This window comes from Embiotoca jacksoni, unplaced genomic scaffold, assembly GCF_022577435.1.
Source record: "Embiotoca jacksoni isolate LCO1_2020_lvr unplaced genomic scaffold, fEmbJac1.0.p SCAF_7, whole genome shotgun sequence".
Classification (NCBI taxonomy): domain Eukaryota; kingdom Metazoa; phylum Chordata; class Actinopteri; family Embiotocidae; genus Embiotoca; species Embiotoca jacksoni.
The window spans coordinates 14798568-14825834 of NW_027185425.1; the positions used below are offsets into that span (position 1 = coordinate 14798568).

A 27267-nucleotide genomic window follows, 5' to 3' on the forward strand; every position below is an offset into this window, starting at 1 on the left:
AAACCAACAACAGTCAAATCCAGCATCAAACCGCACTTTTCTCACGAACAGCCAGACTAGAGCATCTGTGCACCTCTCACTGTTTTATAGTTGACCAACCAGGCTAAGTAAACATATCCACCCATTCTGTCACTCCTCCACCTACATGCACACTCTTACTATTCTTCTGGGTTAAAGACTGAAGATACAGATACCAAGTACCAAGCTGACATAAAGTTGAGAAAGAAGCTGGATAGCTTCGGGCTCAGAGCTGACCTTTGACCTCTGTGATGGCCACCCAAGAGAAAACCCAAAATACCTTTCTTCCTTTTATTTCCACCAGGGGGCGCCAGACAGCAGCTCATGATGCACGTGTACAATTTGTAGAGGTCATCTTGTTCAGTCCTACAGCAATGAAGGTTCAAATTAGAAGGCAGTTCTTGCTCTAAAATAAATAGTCAGATTTATGAAACCTTAAACAAATTTTTTTCTCAAACAATATTTCTAAAATAGATTTTTATTCACACTGAGATAAGAACGATTTATCTGAATGTTATTGAAATTCTTGGATGGGTTTTAATTGCAGTGTGTCTACTCTGGAAACGTTTCCATCCTTTGTGTGCTGTTTAAGTGATGAAGCCCAGAAAAGTTGGAAATATTATCTGAGTAAAACCTAAACCCGAGTATTTGCACGCAGTGTTTAATTCATCTTTTCTGCAGCATTCAGGAGAACAATTTGGTCCTGAACTGCTCCAGTAAGCTCTGTGCCAGTGTTGTGAATCAGCAGAGGATATTTACAGTAGCGTTCGTGGCAAAGCCAAGTGTTACCGATGAAAAGGAAAGAGGTATTCACTTCCTTCCCCCAGTGAAACCAGTGAATGTCCAACCCAGCTACGAGGTGCGTTTCTCAACCTCCTGCAGGTTTGGCTGTTCAGAGTCAATTCAGAGAACTCAAACTGTGCCAGAAAAAAACTAAAAGTGAGGCGCTAATTGGTTATTACAGAATATGTCAAGAATTAAGTTGAAATGTTTTGCCTGTTTGTGTTTCTACATTTTTATAATATGAATATGAAAATTTGTCCTCCCTTAATGGTGCCCTGACTCGGTCATATTGTTTCCTCTACACCGGGAACAATTACAAGACTATTGTCTGATGTTACTGTTGTATAACAAACTGTAGAATAAATAGAGAGAGAGGACTTTTACATCTTTAAGTGAAGGTTCACGCCCACGTTATTTGCGTGGCTGCATATATATACAGTGTGTGAACAGCAGTGTTCAAAACCACAAAGTCATCGTGAAGTCAGCAGCGCTAATAATAAAGTGGTGTTTGTGAACGATTAGAGCAAAGAAAGAGTCACAGGATTTGAAGTCAAAGAAATACAACTTTATTTAAGTGTAAACAAAAAAACAACCCCAAAAAAAAACAGCACTGGAAATGTTTAAAGTCCGCAGAGTACAGAGCGAGCAGCAGGTGGCCAATATATTAGAGTCTCCTGTGTCTTATTTAGACTGAAGACCTGACATCTGCACTTCCATCCAGCACAATGCGAGAGTGTGTTAAAGAGGGTGGGAAGGTGTGCTGACAAACAAACACACACACACACACACACACACACACACACACAGACAGACACACAGACAGACACACACAGACAGACACAAAGAAACACACACACACACACACACACACAGACAGACACACAGACAGACACACACAGACACACACAAAGACACACACACACAGACACACACAAAGACACACACAGACAAAGACACAGACAAAGACACACACACACACAGACACACATAAAGACACAAAGACACACACAGACAGACAGACACACACGCACGCACACACACACACACACACACAGACACACAGACAGACACACACAGACACACACAAAGAAACACACACACACACACACACAAAGACACACACACACAGACAAAGACACACACACACACACACACACACAGACACACATAAAGACACAAAGACACACAGACAGACAGACACACACGCACGCACGCACACACACACACACACACACACAGACACACATAAAGACACAGACACACACACAGACACACACAGACACACACAAAGAAACACACACACAGACAGACACACATAAAGACACAAAGACACACAGACAGACAGACACACATGCACACACACACACACACACACACACACACACACACACACACACACACACACACACACACACACACAGACAGACACACATAAAGACACACAGACAGACAGACACACATGCACACACACACACACAGACAGACAGACAGACACACATAAAGACACAGACACACAGAGACAGACACACACACAATCACACACACATACACAGACACACAGACAGACAGACACACACACTCTCACACAGGAGGTTTGACTGATAAACCACACACACACACACACATGGATGAAGAAGCACCATCAGCACCACCTAAACTCAGCCGGCTCGCCCGCCTCTCGGACTGTGAGGATACATTCAGTGGATTTCTTCTCAGACTACACAGATGCAGCGCACAAACACAACGGCCGCTCCGCACACACACACAGCCGGCCGCCGGGAGAGCAGGACGCAACAGAAGAAACCCAACGGAGCTCGGGACAAGACGGCCGCCTCCCGTCCCGTCCCGGCTGATGTCGAAGCTGCTTTACAAACAAAACACGACGCCGAAGGCTCCGCCGCGGCCAACTCTCAAAGCGTTGCCGCTGCGCAGCGTTCAGCGTCGGCGGCTCCGAGGTTTCCTGCGGCCTCTGCTCCGTCTTGTGACGCCACCAGCAGCTGGCGGCGGCGAACGAGCATCAACAAGATCCCACTCAACCCTTTTCTTCACAAAATACATTCTAAAAGGGCCGACGGGCTTCAAGTGGTGTGAAGTATTTGTACTGTCTGTCAAAAGGAAAAACTAAACTTAGCACAAAAAAAAAAACTAAAAGGGGGAAAAAAAAAAGGAGGAATCAGGGAAACTAATCAAAAGCATGATTTTTTTTTTTTTTTTTTTTTTTTTTTTTTCAGATTGAGAAATAATTTGTTTCATAATATATGTAAATGGAACACACGAAAGAATCAGACTAGTACTGAGAGGTCATAACGGGGAGGGAGAAGTCACTACATCATCACTATGGGACACGTTTCAATGAGACACCTGCAGCGGCGGCTGCAGAGAACTACCTGAGTTTTTTTTCCTTTCTAAATTTTCCAACCTTCTTTTAGTGTATACAATCATTTAAAAGGAGGTCTATGACCTTGCACGTCATCTTGTGCAGCTTTGCTTTTTTTCTCGCTCTCTCTCTCTCTCTCTCTTGTAAAGTTGTAAAATGGTGGACAAATGAAACCATTTAAAAAAAACAACAACAACAACAACAACAACACAGGGCCCCGATTTTAAAAATAAACTAAAAATGAAATAATATAAATTGACAAATCCCGCTGAGCAGGAGTGCAGTCAACCGATCACCACCACACTTCCTGGATGCGAGGAGATGATTTCTAGTTTGTGCTTTAGAAACCTAGCTGCCGAGTTCCCAATAGTAGGGCTGACACAAAATGGCCGCCTTGTGGTTTCATCATCGTTTGAAAAGGAAAATCTACGTTCAGCAGGAAGCTTACACAACTTCCTACAGTTTACAGGACAGTATGTTAATAATCCTACGCTTATCATGGATATCAGAGGGAGCTAAAGAAAATGAAACACTAATCGCTGAGGGCCGCCTGCCTTTCACAGAAGACTCCGCCTCGGTTGTTTCGCAGGAAAAATAAAAATAAAACGTAGCTGGCTGAACAGGTTTTGTGCTCCGCGGAGCCTCGAGAGAACAGGAAATACAATCGCAAAGGTCAAAGGTTAATTCCATCCAACGCAAATCCTAACACACACACACACACGTACACGTCTTTGGGAATACATTTTGGTAAAACCATCCCAATAATCAGCTACCCACCCCATCTGAGTTTTTCAACACCTATCTGGGAGACATCATTATAATACAAGGACTTTTCAAAGCATGCAAAAAATGAAAAGACAAATAAATGTTTAAAATACATTTCTTCCTCTTTAAGAGTGAAGACCTAAGGATCTTAAAGATAGAATTCTGCAATCTTAATTCAAACATAAAAAAAATAAAAGAAGAAGAAGAAGGGGGGAAAAAAAACAACCTGATGCAACATGAATGAACATTTCGTAGAGTAATACTGAAAAGCAAAAACAATGTTGTTGGTTGAAACTCTGTGTTGAGGTCGAAGCAGCAGGTCAGTGGACTGAAACCGGCCCACAGCTCCACTTCCATAACCAACCGGCCTGCTGCCGCACATTAAGAAGCGCGATCCTCTGATGCGTTTGTTTACACCGGTCAGAAAGGTAAGAGTTCAGACTGGTGTCGACCGTCCTCAGCAACCAGCGTCAAGCATCCTGAAATCCACTCTACAAAGACGAGGAAGTTTGCGCTGAAATTAGAGGGAACTCGTGTGAATTCAAAGGCGGACATGTGAAGTTCTTAACTCTTTATAAAGAGGCTGTTTTCCTCTTCCCCTCACCCCCCGGGCGCACAGTAACAAAGTGGAATCTGCATGTACATCATCATCATCATCATCATCGTCATCATCATGATGATGATGAGGTAAAGATAAATGGGGCCCAGCCCTCTTCAGTGCATCCAAATCAGAGGGGGAGGCCTTATCCTCGGGGCGCTCTGATTTCAACACGGTACAATGGCCCAGTGACAGTTGTCAGTCTACAGCAGCGCGGTCCAAATGCCAACCCTGTTTGGCACGAGACTCTCACAGATCATTTTGGCACGATGCTTTCCTCTGAAATATTTGGTTTCTTGGTTGATAAACAAAAAAAACAAAAAAAAAGAAGGCATAATTTACCAGGCAAGTTACAGTCGGCCCAACAAACCAAGAGCCGTTTCAAGTCGAAGCAGTACTGTGATCTTTGGTCCAAGAGCAACGGGACATGAACTGTACTGTGACACGAGAAGAGTCAAAGAATGAGGTATATTTGTGAGGTATAAATATCCGATGAGGTAAACAAAAAAAAAAAAAAAAAAAGAGTAAAAATGAGGTATTCAGAATGAAGTTGAGGTATTTGAATGTTTAGATGTGCAGTAGCTGAGTGACATACTTGAGGTATTACGGAGATGAGGTAAGAAAGGAGGTTTGACAGAAAGAAAAAAAAAAAAAGAAAAAAAAAAAAGACAACCAAAATGAGCACTGAGGTTACTGGATATCTGAGATACGAGGATGTCAAATTCCGTTCATGTGCAGACGACACTCGCCTCAGAAGTGAGAGCCAGTCGGTGAGTGTTTTCATCGGTCTCAAGGTTCTTCGCCGGGCTGAGGAAGTGGCTCGCAGAACCTTAATTGTCTCGTGCTTCCAGTGGGACACAGATTGAACGAAGGGCGGAGGGGGATTCAAAACCCCGCAGCGCTTTCACCACAAACAATTAGTATCTATCGCTTTCTACGGAAGTTAGTCGGGGATACAAGCGAGGCTAATCTGAGAAGCTACTCGGAGTCGACGGGCCGTCTGATATCGGTAAACGGTGGAGCGTCGTTCGATGAGCTGAGGCGATAAATGGCAATGGGGGGGAGGGGGAGGGAGGGGGGTTTCTCTTTGGTGCAGGTATCCTCTGTTCTCTACACAAACGTCTCTACGAAAAGCATCGAAAATTCACTCGCACGGCCAAAAGTCCTTTAGCGGGCAGTGAAAGCACTCATGCACAACAAATGGGGACCCAACATCACTTATATTCCTAAAAGCCGAACACAGACAGCGCTATGACTTTTATGAACTTTAGACTTCACAATGATTATTCAGGAAAATGTCTTAAAAGGGATTTTTATCATCTTGAATTGCCAAATCTACAGTTGGCCGTTGTGCAGAAATTCTAACTTTGGTTGAATCTAGAAGTTGCTCTCGTAGACCTCCGTCTTTAGAGGGAATCGGTCTACTCGCGCTCAATCTGGAGGCGTCTCCTCAACTCATGAGCGTCAATAAATAGGGCGGGGCTTCTTGATGGCGCCCACTTATCATGAATCCTCGGGCCTCTGGAGCCAAAAGGGGAGTGGCTTTTAACCACAATCTACGTCCAAAGGATTGTAATGTTAAGCCTTTAAACTGATGTCATTAAATGTCCTCTGCACGGCCAAATCAGGCGTCTATTGAGGCTTTTGTCACACAGCATGCCTCGTCAAAAAGGCGTGATTCGATTTGATGATTAAATCTCTACGTTAAAGATTACTAATAGATCCAGATATCCAGATCTTGGAAGATTTGACTCCAAAATCCTTTGGTGAGTCCTCTTGTTCGGAGAGGACACTGCTCTCCTTGCATATTGATCTGGAACTGACTGTATAGTAATGGCAGAAATTCTTTATCCAGTCTTATGAGACGCGATAGGTGGGTGATGGGGGTCGAGCACATAATTTGGATAGTTTCATTACTGGGCTCATCATTTCAGGGATCATTGCGGAACTGATATCCTGAACTTTTATATTTGTACTTCTCGATAATTTCCTCAAATCCGCATTACCCTAGAAAAGCTTGAGGAATAGGCTGAAAAGTAGTGAATCTGAAATCAGTCCTACTACGGTGACCTGAGCTAATTTTGATTCTATCAAGTTTGGCATCACTTCACAGTCTTCTTTAGGCTATCATGACACGTCAAAGTCCACGGAGCCACAGAGACGAGGGTCGATGCGCTGGCGAAAAAAAAACTAAAACAAAAAAAAACAACAACTAACCAGCTTAAAAACATGAAAGGACACAACTGTACCCAAGTTTCCTCTCTGAGCGAAGCCTTCTAATGAGAATAAACCATGAGGCCTCTACAGCGGTCTGAGTTTTGTCAGCAACATTCAGGAGGTTCACTTTAACTCATATTTCAAAATGCACAGAAAGAATCCCATTAATTCTGTGCAAATATCAACTGAAGCGTCTATTCTTTTTTTCTTGTCTCTCTTAAATAACAAAGGATAGAGGTAGACTTTTCTTCTTTGTAAAACTTCACGGACTAAAACCTCTGCTCAGTGACTATGAGTACATTCATAAAGAGCTAAATGAGGTAGGTATGGAGCAGAGGGCACAAGATTTCAAGAGGTGAGAAATTCCCTGAGATGTAAGGAGAGCTGACAGAGAGGATGCAGAGCAGCTGAGACACAGGAAGGGAAATGTGGCTCTTTTTCTACTGATTATCAATTTGTAGAGGTCCCCTTTGTTGTGTATACCACAGATATCTGATTTGGAGAGTAGCGATGAAAGTGGGAAAAAAAATAAAAATCAAAAAAAAATCTATAGTTTTAATTTCCCTTCATTTCAGCGTGCTCCTAATCGTCTCTGAGCTCTCCTCCTTTCTGCTGATTCATTCTCTCTCCTCCATTTCCTCCACTGGAAAAACTGCATCGAAGGCAAACGGAGGGAGAGAATGCAAAAATTAGACACTTTTTTTTTTTTTTTCTTTTTTTTTTTTTTTTTCATTCTTTCTTGTTTTGTTTTTTTTTAGAACTTGAGGATGCGATTATTTCCAAAGTCAACGACCACAATGACTCCGTCGGGCATCACAGCCACACCGGAGGGCCGATCCATCTGTCCGAAGGCGCTCCCCTGTGTGCCAAATTTGCATAAGAAGTTTCCGTTGGGCTCGAACACTTGGACCCGGTGGTTGCGGGAGTCCGCCACGACGATGCGGTTCTCCTGGTCCACGGCGACGCCCTGCGGACGCAGGAACTGCCCGTTCCCCGTGCCCTCCGAGCCCAGGAAGCGAGCCGACTGGCAGTCCGGCTGGATGACCAGGAGCCGGTGGTTGTTGAAGTCGGTCACCACCAGGTGGTCTTCGTGGTTAAAGGCCACTCCTCTGGGAGAGTCAAAGTGTTTCCACAGGGACCCTTCGAAGCCGTACTTGTTGACGAAAGAACCATCAGGGTTGAAGAGCTGCACGCGGTGGTTCCTGGTGTCGGAGACCAGGATCTTACCCTCAGAGTTGACTGCCACATCCCAGGGATAGTTGAACTGTCCATTCTTGGTACCCTTTTCCCCAAACTTCAGCATGAACTGGCCCTCAAAAGTAAACACCTGTCAGACGAAGCAAACGTCTTAGAGCCCGACATGTTTACATGTGAAGCAGAAGGAGAGTAAAGCATTGAGGAGCGATGTGTTTACAAATGTGTAGCACTTTTCAGAAGCCAACGTTTGTCAGGTCCTCTAACTTACATGGATTTTTCTAGGCAACTTTCTTGTGGCTTTTTTTTTTGGACTTTCTAATGGACATAATGGAGTTTTAGCTGCCGTGTTGATGAGGTGGGTTTTCATACCTGCACACGGTGATTGTCCTTATCAGCCACAACGAGTCGTCTCTGACTGTCACATGCTATCCCAGCTGGACGATCGAACTGACCGGGCCGGGAACCCAGAGATCCAAACTTATGGTGGAAGGCACCGCTGGGCTTGAATATCTGAAGGAAAACATTTTTTTTTTTTATCGTCTCTCCTTGACAACCTGGCTGCTAAATGCACGAGTCAAACTCAGCTGTATTTTTGTTTCGTGTTTTACACAATGCTCCAAACTGTTTATCTCGCTAGCTTCACACACGGAGATATAAACTGAGCTAACTGAGGATTACACGTTCAGTACCGCTGAAGCACACGAGTTCCTGATATTGTAAACCTACTATTTATTGATCGTTCTTTTAAATTAAGACCTACTTTTAGTTTTTCCTTTTTTTTTTTTTTTTTATTTGATCACAAAAAACCCCTCTTAAACTGATGAGGCATCAGTGTCTATGATAAGTAGGAAGACTTTAGTGCCGCATTAAGGTTTCGTCAACGTCATAAAGTTGCTGACTGATTAACTGATGGTTGTATAATAGGTGAACAATTAAAGGTCCTCTTAATGCAACTTAAGCAAAGTTTTCTTCAGTGGTCTTTGGTCTGTCTGAGGTGAGACATCCTGAAGTCGAGGGCAGAACAAGAGACGGTGTTGTTCAATCTTGATTTCTGAAAATAAGGTCGCTTTCTTTACACCTAATGGTTTATATTAATTATCCATGAAGTTGAACTAACTTCTGCCCCGTTAGAGAGAAGTATGGTTTGTATTGACTGACTCGGTGGCTGTGCTATCTGCCGCGGAGGGACTGCACAGAGACAAAGACTGAAGTTGGTGCTCTACCTGTACGCGGTTGTTGCTGCGATCAGCCACCACCACGTATCCCTCCTTGTCGACGCTGATGCCCCAGGGACGACACAGCTGACCGTCGCCCTCCCCCTCACACGCGAAGGACGACACCTGGGAGCCGAGCGAGCTGTAGCTCCGCCCCGACTTCACCATCACTTTGAAAGGGCTGCCCTGGATGTGCAGGTTACACACCAGCACGGACACCAGGTGCTCCCCCTCGCATTTGGGCAGGTAGGTGACGGTGTACGAGCCGTTCTGGTGGTCTGTGACCTCCGCTGCAGACATGTTACTATCTGTGACCGACATGAGTATTGCAGACACCGTGTCGCCCCCGGAGAGACGTGGCTCGCCGTCGTGATTGTATCCCATCACAGTGAAGGAGGCGGGCTTCCCACGAACAGCAGTTTTCAGACCATCTCCTTGGGCTTTGGTGACCGGGGCGAAGGCGCCGCTGCTGATCAGGCCCATAGACTGGATGCCGATGCACAGAGCCTGTGGGAACATACGATGGAACAAGTTCAGCTGCCTTGTCTTAAAGGCCATTTGTAAACTTAACGCAGCAGTTAATGTCAACAAGCCAACTAGTTTACGATCTTCTCGGTTCCGGTGCCGACCTGGTCTGGAGGCGTGAACATGAAGCGGTCGTCCTCCTGCGGCTGCAGCAGGCCCCGCAGGGCCTTGAGTTCATGGATCTGGGTGAGCATTCGCTCCCTGGCCAGCAGCACGTCCAGGTGGTGGCCCTCATCCAGCACCTGGCTCACAGCAGCGATGGTGCTGTCCAGCTTGGTCAGACTCTGGTGCAGCTTCTCCACCTGGAGATACAGAGACTTGGCTTTCATCTGACGGATCTTCTCCACCTGCAAGGAGACACAGAATATGACCTGAGTTGGAGGACAACCACAGTTTACTGTCACTCGAGGGGATTTTGTTCAACGGCTGGCAGAATCACCACGTGACGGTAAACTCTTTATTGATCTAGAATTAAAAATTAGGATATGGCAAAGGCAAAGATGGAACCGAAAACACACACAGTTTTAATACATTCTTTGTTTTGTGTCCACAACACTATAAAAAGCTTTACCATAAAATAAAGCTGAAAATGACTGAGCTTGAATCAACAGCAAGTTGTAATGGTTGCCCCAGTTTAGACCACAGTTAATATATTTGTGGTGTATGGTTGCCTGCATTTGCAACCTCCCTTCCCACTTTATTCAAAGTACAAATTGAGCTCACAATAACTCAGACATCAAGTCTCCTCCAGCCTGTTACCACAAACTGGACACAGCAAGTCTGCCCTGTAGATGGCAGCACTGTGCGGCCCACACCAAGTCTGGACGAGGGGAAAGAGTTGTCTTTGACATGCAGATAGTTGTAATGCATTCACGCCAATTACGACTGTGTTTCAGTGTGTCACACTAGTGATTAGTCTAGAAGAGGGTAAATGAAGAGAAGTTGAGTTGCAGTAACGGAAACACGAAACATCCACTAATATTATAAAATAGATTTAAAGGTGACACAAAGCCGATACCTTAGAGAGGAGTAGATTCACTCCTTTTATTACTTAAATCATATTTTCTTTGTGTAATAAACATTAGTAAGTGTTTCTGGAGAGTTTATTTTACAACTGGAAGACACTGATGAGTTTTGCTCTTGCTCCAGATTATTTGTGTCTTTCTTTGGGTAGAAATCAGATTATGACTTCAGTTAAAATAATCTTACATATTTACAAGTTTAACTGTAATGTAATGTTCATAAAATGTATTTATGCATATTTGATTTGTTTAAGCAACGTGGGTTGTTGTTTACGTTTCTTCTTATATTGTAAGTGACCATGTTTCTCTCTTATTGCTTAAACAATACAAAAGAGACGAAGAAAGAAACAAAGCTCACGATTCAAAAAGTCACCAGGGTTGAGGCTAAATGACTGAAAAAAAAAAGACCAACTTCAGTGCCACGAAGTTGAATTATTCATCTAATAGTAAAAAAAAAAAAAAGATCAGTTAACCATAACACATTTGTGCTGTGAGAAGATCAGATCAAGTTTCTGTATAGTCAGTGAGTGTAGGGCGTTAAAGGAGGCGGTAGAACCTGAGAAGCAGAGATTGGGCTCTCACTAACAAAAAGACTAAAACACAATAGACAGACTGACTCTGTCGTCAAAGGGAGTTTTGATAGTAGGGTGGGACTCTGAAAGAAACAAAGACTCCTAAACAGAGGGATCTTTTGTTATTCCTTGGCATAAGTGAAACAGTGATTTGCATCTGTGAGACTAGAGTTACACTTTATAGTCAGCGAGGACAAAGACTGGAGTTAGGCTTGGACGGACAACTCGTTTTAGTTCCTCAGCTGAAGAACACAGTGAAAGGGAAAAGGGCTGAGTTGGCTTGTATTTCAGAGTTACAGAGCAAAAAACACTACTTCAAAGTTCTTACTGCTTATGAAAGCACAACTCCTGGCCTACATATTCACAAATTAGCATTTACAACAGACTCTCGCTAAGAAAAGTGTCACGATTTACCCGTTAGTCATGTTATAGAGCTTTTGCTGTCATCTCCGAGCCATGAATCCCTCTCTAGTACCCGATACAATGCTGAGTCACTGCGGGCACCTTCCTGGATTCAGTTTCTGCTTTCCTGACACTCTTGTCGCCACAGATGGCGGTCATCTGTGGCTAACAGTACAGGAAACGCTAGCCGAGTCATTTTCATTGTGGTATGACTCAGAAGTTGTTCAGCTCAGCATGCAAGCTTTCCTCAACTCAACAGCAGAGGAGCCGAAGCAAAGTGCAGAAGGTGGCAGGTCAAAAATGTGCAGTGTAATAGTGCAGCTCAACAATGTTATTGGGCTTAAATAACCAAACCTATATACCGGAGAACAGGCCTCATGAATTATACCGGTTTCTACAGATGCCTTAAAGGGCCTTAGATGTGGCCTTACACCTTTGCCTTCATTCAACACATGCAGATCCAACGTGGGAATAGCCTCCGCCTCTATCTCCACCCAGCGCTCCCCCACTTCCTTGCTATGATATGGAAAGCTCCACCCTTCAGTTGATGGCTTGGTTCCTCAGGTACGTGATGGATGAAACCCTGGCTGTCTGAGTCTGTGTTTGTGAGACTGAAACTTTCCAAAACAGAAATGTTTGGCCATGATGCTGACTGCTTATTTCGAACACATAATAAATACCATGTGGACAAGTTAACATGATTTAAAAACTGGAAGGGGATTTTAAATTAATACATCTTTCAATTGCAGGTCAGGGAAATAGAGACAAATGCAGCGAGCAATTCCCCTGAGCCCAACATGACATCTTGCTTCGAATGTAAAACGGAGAAAAACAGCAAATATCTGTTTGAGAGGATGGAAGTAATATATTTAGTAATATAATAACAACTACTTCTATTCTAACAAATAACAGAGCAGCCCTTCATCACCAAACAGACTGCCTCCTACCAGCTCCATGAAAACCATGACAATCTTATCAGTCACGTTAATAATCCTTAACGTTACTGCTCAAAGTAGTTATCAGACATGTAAACAGAACTTGGACCCAAAGAGAGCACTGCAACACGTCCTCACTTCTAATCACATCGTTACATATAAGAGACAAAGCTTCTGCATTCATGAAACATGAGTGGCAGTCCGGCAGTCACAAAACATAGAAAACTGGTAGAAAATCTGTGTGTGTGTGTGTGTGTGTGTGTGTGTGTGTGTGTGTGTGTGTGTGTGTTATGGCCGACTGTAATGACTTTATCAGGATAGACATGAAGGGTTTTACCTTGTCGCAGTGTAAACAGGATTAAAGAGGGAACATGGTAAGTGGAAACCTTCTTTGGGAACCTTTGACCTGCACCTGCGCACGCACGCGCACGCACGCGCGCACACACACACACACACACACACACACACACACACACACACACACACACACACACACACACACTCACACTCACACTCACACTACTTTTTACAGTGTCATTGAACCTGCAGTGAAGAGGCGAGTAGAAATAAGAGGGCTAAATTACCAGTCAGGCCAGAATATCAAATATGCCTCATATCAGGTTTGGGTTATATCTGCTGTACATGCACTATGTACACTTTCTTTTGTTCAGAAAAGCCTCTCCCTCTCTGGGTTAGGGTTGCAGTAAGTTCCTGAAGTGCAGCCTTTGGACCAAACTGCCAAGTTAACAGTATAAACAAGTCACTAATCCTGAGAGGTGCACCATTTGCTAAAAGCACACATTCGTATTGTCTCCATCTTAAACTGGTCCAATCAAAACTTTTCAATACCGGTGCTGGTTTTCTCAACAATTCTTTTTTTTTTTGTAATTTTATTAAATGCATTTTAACAAAAAGAAAATTACATTACATCGTATGGTACAAATCTTTAGTTTAGATGTAACGCCAGTTGTCTTCTTCAGCTTCAATTTACAGATGTTCCCTAAACGCCTCACATGCTATAGCCTCCTCCACAGTTATCGAAAACTTAGATTTCCTCCTCTATACATCAGTATTTCTCAAACATTCAGATGTTCTAAACTAGGTACTTTCATTGCATGCATCCCTCGTTAATGGTATCGACATATTAACACATTTCTGACCTGCTAAAAGTAGCCCTGCCACTTCAACAGAACTCGTCTGGTGTTAACTTCGGTTTAGATGTAAGTTAAGATTAGCTGTCTTTTCTTTGCGTGTGTGTTGGCGCAGCCTAGGAAGTAATTGTGACAATAACGTAGTTAGCTGGCTGCACACAGACGAGCTCCCACTCCCCAGTTACTGCAGTGCACATCTCAGACAGGTGTGCAGCCACAAATCAGTTTAAAAAAGTTAAATAAGGCGTTCCACTTCACGATTTACTATCCTAGTTGAAACCGAGTGATTTTACACTTGACTAAAACGAGACAGAAGTTACGCGTTGGTATGGATGTAGCCTGGATTTTTAAATTTGGTACTAGATGTCAAAGCATTTATCAAAACTATTTGGTTGGTGCCATTCAAGTATCAAAGTTTGATACGCAGCCATAACGCCCAGCCTTCACAAAGTTTCATTATGTGAAGATCTGTTCTGTCTCAGGCAGTAATACATTTAGCAAATACATTGTAATATTCATGACTTGTGTCTAGAGGGTATATCATTAGCAGTAGCGTGTAAGTCCTGATCGTTGTTGACTAATTTTGTCTAACTGAGTGAAACGCTCACAGAAAACTAAAACTGTCCGGTGAGACTAACACAAAATAAAAGGTCGTAACTCACCTTCCACAGAAGCTCACTCTCCCTCTCCTCCAGCGTTGTTTTGTGTCTCTGGACAAGGGCCTTCACCTCAGTCTGCACCACCTTAGCCTTGATCTCCACCTGCTCTGCCATGGCCTGGACCTTCTCCATGCTTAGCTGGGGACACGAAACACAGGGACGTGGTCTTAGTGATGTGACACAACACCCAGTGGACTTTGGGACAATCAGAAAAAGTAAGAGAGACAAAGCTGAAATTCAACAAATACCAATTGCAACAGTAAAACGGAAAGAGCCGTGTTACAAATGTACACAATTAACTTTCACCGTGCACAAAGGACGGGGATTTCTAAAGGCTCAAACACACCATTAACTGCTGTTTTATTACTCAGATGGGACAAAGAGGACCCCCAGAAATAGGATGCAAGGGACCAGGAAACATTAAAAGTAACGGCACTATATTTGTAACATCTTCCTGAACAGTCAATTCAGAAACACCTGCTCAGTTGTCACGTGGTGGCTCATTTGGAGGAGAAAAGGAAACATGTGGCAGGAATAGGAAGTCACTGGTCACACTGCACAAAACGACTCAACTTCCTGCTGGACTGGGTCACACCTCTTATTCCAGATGTGGATTCAAAGATTTATAATCATGTGAGAACACAACATTTGAAGCTGTTTTTTTTTTCCATTCAAAGTGTCGTAACCCACCATACTATGAGTGACCATGGAAATCAGGGCTGAATAATGTATTAGATAATCAGCCTTGACAGAAAGTGTGCAATCATTTTTTTTTATTTCATTACCGAGATAAATACAGGCACTGAAATGCAAATGTATTCAATTAATTTTTGGGGGATTAACAACACAGAATTTGGGCTAAATACATATTTTTCCTTTTTGCCTCACCCCACTCCACCCCACTCCACCCCACCCCACCCCCGAGTTGTATCTGGCTTTTCTTCTGGTGTTTTCTGGGAGGTCACAGGGTGAACCGGACCTCACAGGGACGAAGGGGAGGTGGGATAAAGCTCCCTTTGTGATATCGGCCGCAAGGATCAAAGGTCGTCTAAACCTCTACAGGTCGTGATCTGCAACCCCCGTCTTAAGACGCATAGCGCCCACCCGCCCACCCCCTCCCGCCCCCGGCAGGAACAAAGAATGGCAGCAGGGTCCTTTTCTAATTCGCCTGGGCATTTGAGTTGCCCAGCTAAGGGGTCAACCAAATGAGGCCCCCAGGGAGGAACAGCAGGAAGGGAATCCTGAAGGAATCGGGGGAGGACCGCTATCAGTAAAGTAAAGAGGGAGCTGAAATTTAAATCTAGCACCTTTCTCTAGTTTTATCTTTTTTCCCATATTGTTAATCTTCACATTTATTTATTATATTTCCTTCCTTCTAATTTTTCCAGTTTCACCTTTTCATACTTCCACGCTTAAATTTCTGTCTCTAGCTTTGAGGTCTCATGATCTGTCTCTCCCTCCCAGTCTCTGGGTCTCCATCATCTTCCGCATTTCTCTCCACATTCCCAGAGGATCACAGCTTGGAGCACAAAGCGAGTCAAACTAACCAATCAAACCGGAGACCTGGCCAACCAGGAGGTCACAAATCCAGGGTCAGGGGTCAGGGAAAATAATGGGAGTAGAGTGGGCGGAAATTTCCTACCTCGGGGGGACAGGAGTGTGTGTGTGTGTGTGTGTGTGTGTGTGTGTGTGTGTGTGTGTGTGTGTGTGTTTACATATTATCTGGCGTCAGCATTTACTCCCGTGGTGACCTGGACAAAATTGGACAAACACACGGCAAACAGCACAAGGTAGCACCAGATGGCAGGCGGCGTATCTCATGACTCAGCTGCATGTCATGAGTATCCGGGTCACTTTTCACTAAATAAAACATGTGATTTTGATTTCAAACTTGGCTACACGTGACCTGGAGTTTGTTCAGATCTCAGTTGTGAAATCTTAAAATTTCAGGAACAGCCGAGGTACGCATGTATTAAGGTACAAAGTGTGACCCAGTCAGACAAAGGTCAAGATGAGAAATGGATAGGTGAGGCACAAGCTCTTTTGTGGAGATAGTACATGCCAGCATGTCATATGACCTCAGTGGAGCAGCTAGTGTTTCATGTTTTAGCCGAGTATTTACCAAGGTCACAATACTGCCCCACCTTCCAGGCAAATTAGATAACGCTGGTGTGTCTGACCAGCCGCCTGTTAGCTGCAGTTCTTAGATTTAAAACTTACAGACCCTTTTAAAGGCTGCAGCTAAAAAGTAAAGTGATCCGTTTTATTTGTTGATGTTTTTCTATCGTTCGGTACATAAAATGTCAGAAAATAGTAAGAAAAGCCCATTGCAATTTCCCAGAGCCCAAGACTACCGAATGATTTGGTGTTTTTCTAGAAATCCTTTGGAACCAAGTGGCAGCCAACAGTGACAGGTTTTGGCCGACGCCATCTTGCTGGTTCAGAGCGGTTTGGAGCCGGTAGTGACCATATTTGGGCGAGCTGGTGGGGAGTCAGCGGGGGATCTGACTCGATCTGATTGGACACCCGGCGATACTACGTCCCGCCCACCAATAGTCGTATCCTGCCTGCACCACAGGCCTGTCAATCAAACAGACATGCCCCCTCCCCCAGCCCCAAACATTTTTGAAACTCATTTTCTAATCAATGAGGGGACTATGTTCAGAAGGACCGCCAGAAAACTAATAAGAAGGAGCGACTTTAGCTAACAACACCGAGCAAACTCGTGGAGAAATTTCATTGACTGAGAATGTTATGAGACTAGTTGAACGGGAGTCTGTGGAGTTGGAGGCTTTTTGCGGCACCCGATGGCGTCATAAATTAAGGCCTTTCTGCATCTGCCTCACTTTTCAGACCCGGAAGCTCCGTCCACTTTTACATTCGGTCACTGGTTGGAACCGACTGGAACTAACACACCACTGGTTTATAATCACGTTTGAACTGATTTGAACACAACCAGTGTAACCTTGTCCTTCGTTTACTACTTGATTTTGCTTATGCAAAAACAACAACCTTTGCCTGGTTTGACTGGGCACATTTCACACAGTGGAGCTTGTGAACGTCTCCCACTGGAGCACAAGTTTATACACTTTAAACTGATCCTTATTCATCAGTATTTAATTAACCCCAAAGCACATCTCCGTTCATATTTTGACTGATATATGACCTGAAAGAGATCTAACGAAGAGAAAAGCAGGAAACGGGACTCAGCTGTTTGGCATTGATAAATGACTACATTCATAAAATTAATTGCTTATCACATTTGGGGGCAACTACTGTTCTGTCAATTGACAAATCACTTAATGGATTAATTGTTTCAGCGATAATTCTCTTTAGACCAGTGACATCAGATGCAACTCTTTTGGCGAAAAGTGTTGGGGCGGTTACAAGTGTTAGTGAAACCAGTAATCCTTTTTTTTTCGTCAATGTGTCACCGAATAGACCTGCAATTCAAAGGGATCCTAGGAAGCTGCCACCCAATCTATAATTATGCAAATGAGGGGAGGATGTGTGTGTGTGTGTGTGTGTGGGGGGGGGGGGGGGGGGGGGGGGAGTGAGAGTAAGAGGTGTGAGTGTGTGCGGGGGGGGGGGGGGGGGGGGGCTGAGTGAATGAGTGCGTGAATAGGGGGAGGGTAAAGTGTTCCACTTCTTTCAAAGAGGAACGGAGTTTTCCTTTCTCTGAAATCCTTTAAATACCTCATTCACCATCCACCCTCCCCCATCCTCCTCTCCACTCCTCCTCCCCTTTGACCTCCAGCCCTGCCCCCGCCCTCGCTCATCCCAGGCGACCAACCCCCTTTTTAGGGCCAGCTGGACACCTCTAACCCCGGGCTTCCCTGCAGCCGAGGACTGGTCACTCTCAAACGTATTTAAAGTGATTGCCTCTAATAGCTGGTCGCTCTGCGCTCTGGGCCGATGGAGACACACAGCTGCTCTCCTCAGGTCCGACTCAGCCGTCCTAGGAGATGGATGAGGGTGGATTTGCATGCTGTAATCTTCATGAGGACTTTTATTTTTTGCCACAAGTAGTTGAATATTGCATGGCAGTTCTTGGCTTTGTTCAATTGTTCAGATTATCTTCTAATCTGATACGTTGCGCAACAGTTTGTATTATGTCCAAATACAATACTGAATGCAAAGTGTGTTTTCTGTTAGTCACATCAATACTGTCTCGGTCTGAAGAACAAGCCAAAGTCATAAAATTAACAAATGAATAAAGAATATTTTCCTTTCTAGCTCGCGTTTAAGTTTCCGTCTCACCTGCACAGCCTGTCGTCCCTGCTGCGCGTCGGCCAGCAGTTGGATGGTGACGGCCCGGCAGTCCTGCACAGCGTCTTGCAGGTAGACAAAAGTGTGGCCCATGTGACGGCCAATGCTGCACTCCCTGCAGATAGGCACCAAGCAGGTTTCACAGAAGAACAGAAACACCTGAGAAAACAAGAGACATGTACGGGCTGATTAGTTTGGTGCAAACTGAAATGCAGCGAGCTGTTATGGGCATACAAAACAAAAATCAGGCTGCGGACCAGAGATCCAACTGGACTTCATATACAACTCATCAACACTCAGCTCACATATTAACAGATGGATTAATAATTGAGATGTTTGATCAACAACTGACTGATAATTATGATTTCTCTATCTGTCAGACCGAAAGTGGTGCTTGAGCGATGCTATAGTCCTTTTCTGTGTGAATAATTAAAGGACATAACGCCCTTTTGTTTTAGGGTGCTTTCACACCTTCCATGTTTTGCCAAGACCTTCGAACTTTTCAGTTTGGTCTGAGCCAAAATAGCAGGTTGGAAAGTTGCCTCGGACCTGGTCTGGACCAAAAGAGGTGTCTCAGTCGGGATCAAACTGAACCATGATTTGATTTGTTTGCAGTCTGGAAACACTTTTTTGATGGTTCAGACCTTCAGATCAATCACAGGAAGTTGAGGCAGGCTATCGTCACCCATTAAACAGCAGAAGAAGAAAACAAACAGGAGGAGAAGTAAAAAAATGAGCCGCTGAAGTAATGCCATGAAATAATATCATTGGGGCAACAATGAATCTGCTCATTCAACGGAGAAAGCTACTGGCCGAATTGACAACACGCAGAAATCAGACAAACCAATCACTGTTAAGTATAGGGAGACAAAGTCCACGCAGGTGAAGACGACGGGACATCGGTATATCATCATATCATCAAGTCTGTTAGTGTGTTTGTAAAACTACAATGTGAAAATAAAACGTGCTGGATCAATATAATGTAACAAAAACATGACCGTTGTTTCAGACCTGGTCTGGACTTTCAGGTGTGAAACCCCCTTAAGATTCCTGACTAACCATATGGAAACCATACGGTCTTGGATAACTGTTGCTTATTTATAGCAGTGTTTTATAAATGTGCACTGTCCCTATAAAATATTTGTAATGTATATGTTTATTGTCTATAAACAAAAACTCCAAGCCATTTCTAAACTATGTGTCAAAAACAGCAGTAAATAAGGACCTGTATGTCTCACCCACTTTGCTCGACCCCGTTACCATTATCAATATTGACATGTAGTAATGTCGCAAAACTGGTAACAACTCAGTCGTAGTTCCTGTGACGAAGTGGAGGGACTCAGCTCTTCCAAAGCTGACGGGTTTTATTGCTGCAAGTCAACAAAGGCTGACAATGAAATGATACAGCAACATGAATACATCAATCACTCTGTTCTCTCACACCCACACAAACACACCCCCACCCACACCTACACACAAACACACACCCACACACCTACACCTACACACACCAACCCCCACACCCACAAACACCCTCCCCACCCAACCCCCACCCCACACACTCACAAACACACTCACACAGCTAATTAAGGAGAGAAGGCCATGAATGATAAACAAGTCATTCATATGCATGTTACCAGGGAGGCTCACAGAGAGCATTTCTCACACAGCAGCAGAAAAGGTAAAAAGAGCCTAAAGGCCACCGAAACAAGATCAATACTCATTCTGGAGAATCCTTTAACATCTGGGGATGGGGCTCGTGAAGGGATCTTACTCCCATTTCATAAACCTCTTTTTACCGTAACTATGCTGACAAAAGATTTGTTTTTAAATTTTTACCTGAAATGTTAATACTTGTTTAATAACGCTAATTCTACCCCAGTATACTGTTTATTTAGAATGAAATATACATTATACCGTCAAAGCAGCACTCATCAAGGGACAACAACATCCCCCTTTCCCTCGGGATAAGAAGGGAAAATGTCATTTAACCTTTGCTGCAAAAAACTGAGCTTTGCTTTAAATCCCGTGTCTGAATGCTGATTGGTTGTAATAGAAGGTTAATTAAAAATGCACTGGGCATCATATCCCAGAGACCTTAAATCAATGGTCTCCAATAGCAGGAGGCCTGAGTGGACTGGGAGGAGCCTGCAATCAATCCATCAATATTGGCTGTTCCCCTGGGGAGCAGCATAATCAAATAACACACACACACACACACACACACACACACACACACCTTTTATCTGCCTTCCTTTGAGCCTACGACCGAACCTCTTTTTCTTCTTGTCCTCTCTTACTGTCTCTCCTTCTACTAAATTCTGTCCCCGTCCTAAAGTGTCTGCGCCGCTGTCACTCCAATACCTTGCCTCTTCCTCCTGCTCTCTGTCCCATCCCTCCCCCATTGACATCTCCTAAATTCCAGGGGGACAGCACGCACAAAAGTGAGGAATGCAGCTGGGATGGAGTGGAGGAGGAAGGTGACAGATGAGGAGGAGGAGGAAGGTGACGGACACATGGTTGAGCGTCATGCAGATTGATGGTGCAAGAACAGAATGGATTCTGGTGAATGACTCATAATAGAAGAAGTGAACTCAGATCATGAACTGAAGCTGCTCCAGAGGAGAAACCACAACGAGCGATTTATTCAACTTAATAACTTTGATGATGATAAGAAAAAGACCCTGACATAAAAACCATAAAATCCAAAGGACAGTCGCTGTTTGTGAATCACACATTGTGATCTATCATTCCTGGTGTTGGTCTACTTTAGTTTTTTGTGCCTATAAGTCCGTAAACATATCAAATAAAATCTTAGTTCATTTTAACATCCAAATCACGCCTGACATTATATATGGACCACTCAGAAATCAATAATATCTCACGGTTGTGTTATCTCTTCTTTAGAGTCTCCGTTTGTGTATGAGGAAACAAGTAAAACAGGATGGGCAGAAGCCTGGAAAACACTGGGAGTCCTGTTTCTGGGAAGCAGATCCTTTGACAAATTGTTGCAAGACACTTCAGATATCTTTATACTATCTACTGCTCATGTCATCACCAGCTCAACGGTCCTCGAGGTGAAACACACTCACTCATACACACAAGGTTGTAGATTACATAACACACCGGCCTCTTGGAACAACAGTCAATATTATTGACTCACACAGGATACAGTACTTCCCAGAGGTCTTCATGGAGGTGTCCTGTTCCTTCTGTCTTTCTGTCTCTCTCCAACTCATTTTGCAAAAGCTTTTTACTCGACCAATGAGACAAAAAAAAACAAAAATTAAAAATATGCATCACAGATAAATTCTTAGCAATAAACTAGGAATACAGCTGCTCTGTTACCCGTGTGCTGCTAGAGCAGAGGAGGCATTTCTCAGGCATACCATGCGCTGGACTCGCAGGACACGCTGGACACGCTGGACACCCTTTACACATGCAAGGACACACCACACGCTCGCACGTGATGCAGAAATGTGACTTAAAACGATGTGGAATAGGTGTGGTGTCATGCAAACAGAGTTGTAAATTCCACAGACAACAGCCTCAAGGAAGAGGAGGAAGAGGAAGAGGAGGAGGAAGAGGAGGCCTTCAGGCGGAGGTGACTCGCCTACAGAATGTATTTTGCACACATTAACATGTAGCATGCTCTAAATCTACAGGCAGAGACGCATGCTGAACACAAAACGCACACAAAGTGGAAAGCGAGCTTGATGTGTGCTGGTTGTTGTTGTTGTTGTTGTTGTTGTTTTGGCTGCTGGTGGAGAGAGAGAGAGAGAGAGAGAGAGGCTGGATTCAACACAACCTCAGTAGCCATAAAGCTCTGAGCAGCAGGGCTCGGCTACGCCGGAGGAAGTGAGTTATTGTATTTCATTAGTGCACCGGATGTTTCTCATCCGCCCTCTCTTCCTATTACACTCCTCCATTATGAATGCACACGTGGACACACCCACATAATCAATATCAGACAAACAACCTGGAGACATCAACAACAACTTTGACCATCTCTGTATTATATCACTGTAAACTGGCTGTATTTGGGTTCTCTTGTGTCCTTTGAAGACATCACCTTGAACACTGAAATTACGCCCCTCGGACATTTTATAGACAGACACAACCAATATTCTAAAGATAATCAATAAATTAATCAACTGTGGTTAGTTGTTAGCGGCGGCCATATAACTCTAATATAAGCCGACACTGTTGGAGCCCCAACAAGCACTGGTAGTATTTACAATAATTACTAATATACCAATTATTACTAATCTGTCTCTGCTTAACAGTAAAATAGTTCATAAATGGTGTGCAGTGTCATCAAGTCCAGTTATTTCATCAATATTAATAGATAAACAAGCCTTCAAAGAGAAATGAGCAAATATTGTAGTGATTTCTAATAGAAACATGTCGATAAACACTCCTAGTTAGTTTCATCTATAACTGACAGCATCACAGCGCTCTCACAGCCCGACAAGCAAAATACAAAAACCCTGCTGAAGGTAACGTGAACACAACATGTCTGTGAGCCGCCGAGCTTTGTGTTCAGGCTGCAGCGGGATCAGCCCCTTTTCCTGCCTCCCTGCCTCCCTCCCCTCGGAGGTACTGGGAACTGGGGGAGAGGGCACCGGCACCAGCACCAGCTAACCAGTAAAATCGCTCCCTACAGCATTCGCTGCCCAACGGAGCAGAGGGTGTGGATGAGGAGGAGGAGGAGGAGGAGGAAGGGTGGACCGTGGCCATGTAATGTCACACTGTGGTGCCAGAAAAACTAGTGTTGCTCTGGGAACTGTGAAAGCACGTTCTCCTTTAAAAAAAAAAAAACACCAAAAAACACCAAAATACCAACCCGAAACCACTTCTGACTTGACAGCGACACACTCGGACATCTGCAATGGTTATGTTCAAACTCCGTTTCTCAGCCGTTTCCATTTAGCACGTCAGCATTATGCTCGAAACATTTTATTTTGAAATCCCACAAGACACATCAAAGTTTTCTGTGTGAATCTTCCTCAAACTGAGAACGTATTTCCATATTTCCAACCGAAGCTCCGGATTCTTCCGACTTCATGCTTGCAGCAGATAATACGTGTATTTGTCTTCATGAGGAATTGCAGTACACTTCGATGGTGTTTGAGAATGAATTTCACACTAAGTACGATTTTATATGCACGGGGACCTGAAACTAACTGAATATGCTGCCTCAGGAACATCATACCTTTAGAGACGTGTTCTGAAACACAAATGTGAGCTTAAGTTTAGAGAAAAAAAAATCCAACTGTGTACCTCTTGGATTTTATTTTTTCCACCGACAGGGTGCAAGATCTGATCTGTTAATAATCTTAAGAAAATGATTTTAACCCCAAAAAAACACTGTGGGACTGCGGGGAACACTGTCTGTAAGCAAATCAATTTAAAACATCTTTTGAATGGAAATTGTGTTTAAAAGGTAATATACAATTAAAAGTACTTCATTAAAGAATTTGCTCAAATTATATTATTATAATTATATTATATAAATATATGGACCTTTTCTGAGCTATGTTTTGTTGTTGTTGTTAGTAGGTAAAGGGATTAACTGTGTGGACTGCTTTTGCTAATCTCTGTCGCTGCCTCGGGCCCGTGTGCTCTTTTAGCCTGTCAACAGACAGAAACGAGAAAGGTCAGAAACGAATAGACGCAAACAAAGACGCACTGAACGGACATTCCTAGAGACTTCAGGCGACAGTGTTTGGCAACTCGAGTCAAACAGATGGAAAAACAGGTAGGTCCTATTAGAAAATGGACCGACTCGGTATGAATACAACAAGCAACAGTAAATTTAGTTCTCGTCCGCTTCTCATGATAATCTTTGTTTTCTGGTTGTTTTAAAGCCTGAATGTACTTTTACAACATCTTAATTTAAATTCAATTTCACCTGCAAGATGTCCCGGGCCACTGGACAGGTCACTCACTCATAAACACACCTGCATATAGTATTTAATGCTGCTAGAAGAAGTGGGTTTGAGATTGGTCTCTTTTCATACTGTGGAAAACGAATTAGAGCGAATGAGATGATTTTAGATGATGACTATGGACTCAAAATGAAGTTTCAGTAATGAATGGATTTCACACAGTCATAATATGCCTAAAATATGGGCTTTTTACAGTAGAATTAGTTTCTAATAAATACTTTAACACAATAAATAGGGCTGCAATTTTTAAAACAGCAAAACGTGATTTTCTTGTTTGAGGCAATTGTCTTATGAGACAGACTTAAACCTTCCTTTAAGGCATCGCCAAGACATCTGCATCACAAACCATGTTGAAATTTGGAGGATCCTTCAGATTACAAATAAAAGCCATGTCAGGTAAGACTGCCGAGCATTTGATGACGAACGCATAACTCCAACACGCCCCATTTCAACGCTTCGGGCAGAAGCAGGTGTCCGGCGGCTTTAAGTTAAGCACTCGCTCACAAACAGCTTTCCTACTCTAGGAAAATATTACAGTGAGATGACATCGTGGAGTGAAAGAAACACGCTGCACTTGCTGCAGGAGAGTATTTCCTGGCCAGCAAAAATAACTCGGGCGAATGGAGATCGTTAAACTAACTTTCCTTTGTGAATCATCGGTCAGTGAGGAAATTGGCTTCAGTGTGCGTCACAGTTAAACTACATAACGAGGGAAAGGAGGGAAGATCAGCAAAATTACTCCACTTGATGAGATGCTAAACAGACAGCAGCAGCCTTAAACCAGTCTGGTATGTCCAGGCTGGATAATCGGTGGAATACCTGATCCCAGCATTCCCGGCAATCCCAAGATAACCATCTGCCAGACGAAGATCCTTTTACGGAAATAGCAGGCAGCTACTCTCATGTTTTCCAAACACTCTGCACAACGTGTTCACAAAGTTTTCCCCTTCCCTATTTCTTCCCTCCATCACTCTCTTTCTTTTCTTCGTTCCTTTTATTTGCTCTGCCCTCTTGTGGCAACACCACGTTGGCTTGCTGCCACACGGACACGCCTGCCGATGTTTTGAAACTCTGCCAGATACTACATGGTGTGGGGGTTGGGGGTTTGGGGGGGTCGGGGGGGTGGGGGGGTGGGGCGGTGGCTGTAAGCCAGCGACCTGATTGGACGACGCCACAACGGAGAAGAAAAACAAACCACAGTCAGCTGGCCTCTTTACCCAGCGAGCATGTGTGTGCTTAATACAAGAGCGGGGGAAGAAAAAAAAGAAAAGGAGTGAAAGGGAGTGAAAGGGTGGGAGAGATGAAGACCAGGGAGCAAGAGGGACGCTCAATGAGCCTCAATCCATAACAAGACTTCTCTCTTCCCTCGGGCCGACACACTCTCACATAAAGCTCTCATTGTTGTGTTTGAAGCGCACACCAACAAACATTTTATTCATTGTCTGCGATCAAAAGGAAAACAGCCAGCAATATAATACTCAGCTTACAAAGTTACCTAGTAGGAATGTGAGCTTGCAGATATTTGATGACACTTTTTCTCTGGATGACGCCGCATTTCTGGGCCCTTCCAGATTTGATAAGACTGTAGTAAAAGACTGGTCTGTACCGTGCATAATTTCGCACTGCTCAGCGCAACCGTGAAGCCTTGAATGGCCGAGACCAAGTCACATTACAGTCACATGACAAACGTCCAGCAAAGTTTGGACTGAACTGGAACAGAGAAGACAACACAGAGAGGCTACTGGAGGTTGTAAAATGTAAATAGTTCAATATGTATGGCATGTGGAGTGAAATTTGGAGGATCCTTCAGATTATATATAGGTATCACTTGTAGGCACTTGGGGAAATTTTAAGTTAATTGATTTAATCTACTTTAAATTTTCATAAATTATCAAAGAAATTCAATTTATGTTTTTTATTTTTTTTTCTTGCAACCGTTTCTCACAGCTGCTCATGAACTGTCATAGTGTTGGTCTGATAATATTAAAGTGAACACATCGTGACTGGAAGCTGTGCAGTGTCCCCCAAAATAGGGCAGAGAGCTTTAAAGTCAAATGTGTTAACAGCACAATCCCATTGAGTGAGGTCAAATAATGGCCAATTAAAAGCCCATTTGGACCCAACCACTGAGGAGGAAGTGGCAGCTTCCAACTTTTGAATGGGTTTTAAATCCTGTTGTCAAAGAGAATGTGATAAATGCCTTCCTTTCTATCCATTAAATTTATATGGCCCAAAGTCCTCAAATGGACATCAAAGCTGGGACACACACACACACACATGTACACTTCCCCTTTTAGCCTACATGAAACACATTCACAACACAGGAAACTGGGAAGGCACTCTAATTACTGGGCACATGTTGCACATTAAAACCCTGGAAGTCCAACTTCATATAATCTACCTCTGCTGGCTGCTTGGAAACACACACACACACACACACACACACACACACACACACACACACACACACACACACACACACACAAATCCTCTTCAGGGGATAACTACCTACAGATGGGAGATGCTCTTGGAAAAGAAAACGCTGCAGCCACACACTCACATGGAGACTTCCAGGAGTGATGAAACGTAATCACTTGCTCCTCAACAGCAAC

General features: G+C 43.7%; 1 protein-coding gene across 1 annotated transcript in view; it reads right to left on the reverse strand.

Annotated features, from left to right (window-relative positions):
• Positions 1 to 1351: 1351 nt before the first annotated feature.
• trim71 (tripartite motif containing 71, E3 ubiquitin protein ligase) overlaps positions 1352 to 27267 on the reverse strand; it is a 32625-nt gene continuing 6709 nt past the window's right edge. Inside the window, exons 2-7 of the mRNA XM_069176284.1 lie at positions 18696 to 18863; positions 14439 to 14573; positions 9799 to 10041; positions 9179 to 9676; positions 8325 to 8465; positions 1352 to 8085 (exon numbers count right to left, since the gene is read on the reverse strand). Coding sequence (XP_069032385.1) covers positions 7513 to 8085; positions 8325 to 8465; positions 9179 to 9676; positions 9799 to 10041; positions 14439 to 14573; positions 18696 to 18863 — 1758 coding nt within the window. The 3' untranslated portion in view covers positions 1352 to 7512. The remainder of the gene's footprint in view (positions 8086 to 8324; positions 8466 to 9178; positions 9677 to 9798; positions 10042 to 14438; positions 14574 to 18695; positions 18864 to 27267) is intronic.